This window comes from Agelaius phoeniceus, chromosome 26 (genome assembly GCF_051311805.1).
Source record: "Agelaius phoeniceus isolate bAgePho1 chromosome 26, bAgePho1.hap1, whole genome shotgun sequence".
NCBI lineage: Eukaryota > Metazoa > Chordata > Aves > Passeriformes > Icteridae > Agelaius > Agelaius phoeniceus.
Genome location: NC_135290.1, coordinates 4,432,516 through 4,439,099, shown reverse-complemented (window position 1 = coordinate 4,439,099; position 6,584 = coordinate 4,432,516). Strand labels below are relative to the sequence as shown.

The following is a 6,584-nucleotide window of genomic DNA, read 5'->3' as shown; positions in this document are numbered from 1 at the left end:
AGGATGTGACTTGAGGATTTCAGCATTCCCAAGGGAAATCCTGCTGTCTGGGAGGGCACTGTGGGTGCCAGCGATGCTCTGGCACTTCAACCTTGTCGATGATGGTGAGCCAAACACCTGGTGATGACATGAGAAGCAAAATCAGGGAGGGACAAAGCTATGGAAAACAATCTGCATCTCCCACACTCAGGGATGGAGCAGGGTGCAGCTGGTTGGGTCCTTGAAGGGCAACAAAGCCCCAGCATGAGCTGGGAGGGGCTCACACACAGAGGCAGCTCCAGGCCTGGAGATTTTGCTACCAAACTCAGCCCCCAGACAGAACCTGACAATGTCCCCATGGTGGCAGTGTCACCAGGGTGGCTGGCACCAGCCAGGGCTGTGGGTGCAGGCCAGGGGGAGCACAGCCACCAAGACTCACCTGGCAGCACTGCCCCGTGCCTTCCGCTCTGAATCCCTAAAAATCTCCCAGTAGAACCCAAAGTGCTTCTCCCATTGCCCTGTAATCCCCTCACCCCCCAGGATTAACCCCTGCAGTGCCAGAGGTGCTGGAAGCTGAGGGCTGCTCCTGTACCCTCTGCAGCCGTGGTTTGCTTGTTGGGAGGCAGAGCTGGCAGCAGGAAGGGCAGAATTCCAGCACAGCTCAGGGATTTGTGCAGGCAGGAATCCAGGAGCCACCAAGGAGCCCAGCTGGGAGCTGGCTGGAAAAGCATGAAGCCACCTGGGCTGCTCCCCTGGCAGCAGCACAGGCTGAAGTGACAGCCAGAGGCTCCGTCTGTGACAGCCCTGGAACTGGGCAAGGACCTGTCTGGAACTGAAATCCAGGGGCAGCTTTGCAGCCAGGCAGCAGAGAGCACATGAACAGAGCCCTTGGGGAGCAACATCCCTGTCACTCTTGTGCCAAGATTGGGGCAGGAACAGGTGAGAGGCAGGATGGTAGAAAAGGCAAAGAAGGTTTTATTCAGAAGAACTGTGTGGTTTTTATAGAGTGGTACAATAGATTCTGTCTGTAGGAGAGTCGGGGGGTGAGATGGTGGGGATGGATGGAGATGAGAGATCTCTGCAGCCAGGTTGTGGAACTTGGGGTTTATTGCAAAGGGCCTGGGGGCAGGGCCCTGCTGGGAGCTGCCAGCCACAGCTCAGAGCAGGCCTGAGAGAAGAGAGGGGGAGAGAGGGTGAGAGGGTGAGAGAGTAAAAGTGTAAAACAGCGAGGTTCCCGTTACAACACCTTAAATCTTCTGTGTTGAATATTCTGATTCTCACTCACCAATCCAGTACAAGATACAAATCCTAGAGCATTTCCATACAGCCTATAAGAATCATTACATTACCATACTGTGTTACATTTTAAACCCTAAAAACTCCTCTTTGGGCCCCTTCTGCCAAGCTGGCAGGGTCTGCTCTGACCCTTGGGCCTGTCTGCAAGCAGAGGGTGTTGTTCCATCAAAAGGGGATCACCTTCAGCTGGCCACACCATTGTTTTCCAGTTGTTCAGTAACTGAGGGATCTCAAAGCTTGCTTTCATTTCAATCTCACTTATAGTTTCCATATTCTCAAAATCTTTTGCCAGACAATCATATTTATAAGGCTTTCCTGTTTCATCTTCCCCAACACTATTGTATTGGCTAACTAACAGAAACATCTTTTTCATGCACTGTCCTTGAGTGTGACAGCGTTCGCAGGGGTCCGAGAATGAGGGGAGAGATGAGGATCTGACTCCATGTTTCAGAAGGCTGATTTATTATTTTATGATATATATTACATTAAAACTATACTAAAAGAATAGAAGAAAGGATTTCATCAGAAGGCTGGCTAAGAATAGAAAAAGAAGGAATGATAACAAAGGTTTGTGTCTCAGACAGAGAGTCTGAGCCAGCTGACTGTGATTGGCCATTAATTAGAAACAACCAGATGAGCCCAATCCCAGATGCACCTGTTGCATTCCACAGCAGCAGATAACCATTGGTTACATTTTGTTCCTGAGGCCTCTCAGCTTCTCAGGAGGAAAAATCCTAAGGAAAGAATTTTCCATAAAAGTTGTCTGTGACACTTGAGAGGAACAGAAAATAAAGTAGAAAAACACCACCTGCAAATTGTTTATACTCAACAAGTTATCACATCTTTCCAGCTCCCTAAAACTTCTCACAAGTTGTTGTGAGAAATGCTTCCTGTTTCTCTCTCTCTGTCCCATGGCATCCACACATCCCCAGCTCAGGGCTAAGGGGGGCAGCCCTGGGGTGTTGGTCCTGGCCCAGGTGTGCAGGTTTTGTTTCCAGCCCCGTTTCTGTATGGCAGATTATCTTTGTCAAGTGGGCAGTTTGCCTTTGAGTGACCACATTCACTCCTCCCTCGGGAGGGGACACTGCTGATAACAGCCATTGAATGTCCCTGCATGGCTGATAAGAACTACAGCATCCCATTGGGAGATGTGAGCCCAGGGGGAGGAGCCAAGCATTCCTACCCAGATATAATCCAGAGGTTTGGAGACACCAGCACGGCTTCTCCACTGGATTCCCCAGAGGAACAGCAGCTGCCTCTTCCTCCACTGGATCTTCAGAGGCAGAATCCATCCTTCTCTACAGGATCCCTGCTCCAACAGAGCCACACCTGATACTGCAGGAGGGCTGAGCCACAATTCCAATGGTTCTGCTGCCAACAGCCTGACCCACAGGGTGTCAGGCTGGATTCTGACTCTGGGAGTGTTGTTCTGGTGCACTGCATTGTTTATTTTACCCTTTTATTTTTTTTTCTTTTCCCTATTAAAGAACTGTTATTTCCTGCTCCCATATTTTTGCCTGAGAGCCCCTTAATTTAAAATTTATAGCAATTCAGGGGGGTACGGAGGGTTTACATTCTCCATCTCAGGGGAGGCTCCTGCCTTCCTTAGCAGACTCCTGGCTTTCCAAACCAAGACAATCCCAATCTTGGGTAACTCCAGGATCTTTTTTTGTTGAAGTCTGCAGTGCTCAGCTGCCATCAGGTGTGCAAAGGGAGGAGGAATGGCACCACAGCAGAGTGCAGGGACACACATGTCCCCTCAAGTGGTGCCACAAAGGCCAATATTCCCATTGCAGACCTCAGGGATGAACCTGGACCTGCCATCAGGTGCCTGGTGGTGTCTCCAGGGCAGGTGGGAGAGGTGCCTCCAGTCTGCTGTGGTGGCTCTGCCATTTGCTGGTTGGACCTGAGTTGCCATTGTCATTGATTACATCTCCTAAAACCCCTCAGTAACCGTGGGCAGGGGTGGAAGAAGAAAGGGACTATTTGGGTTTGGGTTTCTCCTTCAAATCTACCACCTTGTTTTCTTTCCCTTGGTTTTCTCCATACCCATCTGTGAGGACACCCTGCTCAGAGATCACAGCACCACAGCCTGAGAGCTAAACTTTATTGTGCACAACTTGTGCCCTGGGTGATGCCAAGGTCAACTTTGAGGTTTCTGCTCAATCCTGGTGCTCCTGCTCCCTCAGCTGACCCGGTAACGCTTCATCAGCTCCACCACTGTCCTCTCCTCCTCAGTTTCCTTTTCCAGGTGGGTCTCCATGGGATGGGCTTCCCCCTGGCCAGCAGCCTGCCCATCCCTGCTCTGCAGCTTCCTGAACAAATCCTGGCTGCTCTCCTTCTCTGCCTGGCTCAGCAGAGCCACGTTCAGCCCGAAGCGCTCGGTGCCCGCCAGGCTCTGCAGGATCTGAAGGATGGCAGCTCTGTCCCCAGGATGGATGTTCTCTGCCAGCACTGTCAGGAATTCCCCCAGGAGGCCAAAGCCCACATCAGCCTGGAAAATCCTGCCCAAAGCCTCCCCTCCAAGCTCCAGCAAGAACTGGTATTTCTCTGTCCCACTTTTCAGGCATCGGCGCCAATCGCGGTGAAATTCCGCAGCGGTGCCGGGCAGCTGATCCAGCTCCTGGAGGAGAAAGGGACACTCAGCTCCTTTTGTTTTGTTTGAAGACTCTGATTCCCTCACCCCAATCAGCCCATGGATAGTTGGGATGTTTTTACCAGGGGCTTTGGCAAAATCCAGGGAGAAAAGGGGAAGGCAAAGAAATGCCAGGTGCCTTTAACCCTGAGCAACCAGGAAAATCCAGGGGGAAAAGGGAATGCCAGGTGCCTTTAACCCTGGGAAACCAGAGGGAAAATCCAGGGGGAAAAGGGAAACACATGGAAATGCCAGGCACCTTTGACCTTGAGAAACCAGGGAATTCCAGGGGGAAAAGGGGAGACAAGGAAATGCCCGGTGCCTTTAACCCTGAGAAACTGGGGGGAAATTCAGAGGGAAAAAGGAGAACACAAGGAAATGCCAAGTGCTTTTAGCCCTGAAAAACCAGGAAAATCCAGGGGGAAAAGGGAATGCCAGGTGCCTTCAACCCTGAGAAACCAGGGGGAAAAGGGAAGACAAGGAAATGCCAGGTGCCTTTAACCCTGAGAAACCAGGAAATGTCAGGTTCCTTTAACCCTGAGAAATGAGGGAAGTCCAGGGGGAAAAGGGAATGTCAGGTGCCTTTAACCCAGAGAAACCAGGAAAACCCAGGGGGAAAGGGAAGTGTGGATGAGCTGTGACACCCAGTGTGAGCACAGACAGCTGTGGAGTGACCCCAGCCAGGAGAGTTGCAAAAGATGCTACAATAAACAGAGGTCAGTGAACCCCAGCATCATAAACAACCCTTAAGATTGTTTATAAGGCAATCCATGAAATTTCCTTATCATGGGAAACACCCAGTGACCAGGACACCCCAGCATGGACAGAGCCCATGGCAGGGACAGGACTGAGGTGATTCCAACCATAAATGGAGGGACAGAAAATGTCCTGTCCCTGTCTCCCACTGCTGAGGGACCCAGTGAGCTCATCAGACTTGGGCAGGATTAACCCAACCCAGCCCATTAAACCATTAAATTAATTCCCTGTGCTCAGGGAATCTCTGCAGCCAGAGAATTCAGCCTGATCCAAACCCTGATATTCCAGGGACCAGGAGGGCTGGCTCACACCCAGAGTGAACCCTGAGTAACTCCTGCATCCCAATTAACATTCAGGTGATTCCTGAGGAATTTCCAGCTGTGGGTGAGGCCCCAGCAGCCTCTCCCTCACCTGTGGGGTCTCCCTCACCTGTGGGATGTCCACAGTGCAGGCAGGTGCTGTCTCAGCTGGGGCTGCACAGGGATTCCACAGCACATTCCTCCTCTGTCCCAGCCTGTCCTTCTTCTCCAGAGGCTTCAGGTGAGAAGCCAGCACAATCTCCCTGAAGGGAACAGGGACAGGAGGGACACTTTGAGGCTCCAGGCTGCTGCTCTGGGCCAATTTCTGACTTTGGGCTGTGTGAGCGCCCAGAGGGGCTGGACAGGCTGGAGGAGCAGGCCCTGAGCAGCACAAGGATAAACCAGCCTGAAATCCCTCAGGAATCCCATCGAGGTATTTGGGAGAGAAGCCACTTGAAGGTGTTTTCCTGCCCCTCGGGGATCAGTGGCAAGGGGAAACGAGACAGATGTGACTCCATGAATGGAATTTGAGCTGGTCCCAGAATGTAAGACCATGTCCCAAGTGAGGGCAAAGTCCTGGATCTACCTGGATGGCCAAGGACAGGGAGCCTCCAGAGGGATCCCTGGGGATTCCTGGAGTTTGGAGGGCACTGGCAGTGCCCAACTGTGGGGCAGCTCTGCCATCCCAGCCTGCTCACACCCCCTGGGCACAGCAGGGACACACCTGGGAGCAGGGACAGGCTGGGGAGGACACAGGAGACACAGGGGACAGTCACCCTCTGCTCTGCACTCCCACCATGGCCTGGGAGAGAAACGGGGGCTGGGGTGGGACTGGGAGGAGCTGACAGTGCCCTGGGGAGGGGACGGTGCCACTCCACTGCTGGCTACAGCCAGGCCACCACAGAGCAGGGACAGATCTCAGTTCTGGGACAAATCTCAGCCACTGGGCTCTGTCCTCGGGGCTGTTCTGGGCCCCCGAGGCTGCTGCCCCTCGGGTCCCCCGAGCCGTGCTGGGGCCATCAGACCCCTCGGGGTCCCCGAGCCCCGGACCTGAACTGGCCGTAGTCGGGGACGCCCTGGCGCAGCGCCCGCAGCTTGGCCTCGCCCTCCCGCTGCCGCCGCTCGTCCTCCGCCAGCGCCGCCCGCAGCTCCCGCTCCAGCACCGGGAACGCCCCGGCCGGATCCATGCCCGGATCCATGCCCGGTTCCGTGCCCGGGCCGCGGGGGCACAGGGACCCCTGTGGGACAGCCCTGCCTGCGATGGCTTCGAGGACAGACTTCTGTCACAACAGCGCTGCCAGGACGGGCCCGACCGCCCCGATCTTATCGTGACAGTCCCGCCTTGTGACCCCCGCTGTGATAGCGCAAGGCCGCGCACGTGGGTGACAATTGGGAACCTCTCCACTGTCCGAACCCCCCTGACACGCTGCTGGCCCCGCGGCCGCTCTCTCTATCGTGATAGTCCCGCCCGGTGATGAACACCCGGGCCCCGGGGCCGCGCTCTCTATCGCGACAGCGCCGCTCCCGCCGCCGGAGCGCCGGCACCGCGCAAGGCCCCCGGGGCTGCCCCGGCCGCGCCCGGCACAACCGGCCCCGAGCTGCCCCGCTCGCCCCGCGGG

General features: G+C 54.8%; 1 protein-coding gene across 1 annotated transcript; it reads right to left on the bottom strand.

The window, feature by feature from the left end:
• Nucleotides 1-3,150: 3,150 nt before the first annotated feature.
• On the bottom strand, nucleotides 3,151-6,521 carry DNAAF19 (dynein axonemal assembly factor 19). Its single transcript, XM_054649825.2, has 3 exons — nucleotides 6,016-6,521; nucleotides 5,096-5,228; nucleotides 3,151-3,898 (listed from the first exon to the last, which is right to left on the bottom strand). The coding sequence occupies exons 1-3, from the start codon at nucleotides 6,162-6,164 to the stop codon at nucleotides 3,461-3,463; spliced, it is 720 nt and encodes a 239-aa protein (XP_054505800.2). The 5' UTR covers nucleotides 6,165-6,521; the 3' UTR covers nucleotides 3,151-3,460.
• Between the last annotated feature and the right edge of the window lie 63 nt (nucleotides 6,522-6,584).

Excerpts from the sequence above, each read along its gene's own strand:
- DNAAF19 (XM_054649825.2), bottom strand. The coding sequence starts at position 6,164 with ATGGATCCGGGCATGGATCCGGCCGGGGCGTTCCCGGTGCTGGAGCGG. Across the intron at positions 5,229-6,015 it reads CCCGACTACGGCCAGTTCAG|GGAGATTGTGCTGGCTTCTC; the intron begins GTCCGGGGCTCG and ends TGTTCCCTTCAG. Across the intron at positions 3,899-5,095 it reads GCACTGTGGACATCCCACAG|GAGCTGGATCAGCTGCCCGG; the intron begins GTGAGGGAGACC and ends TTTCTCCTCCAG.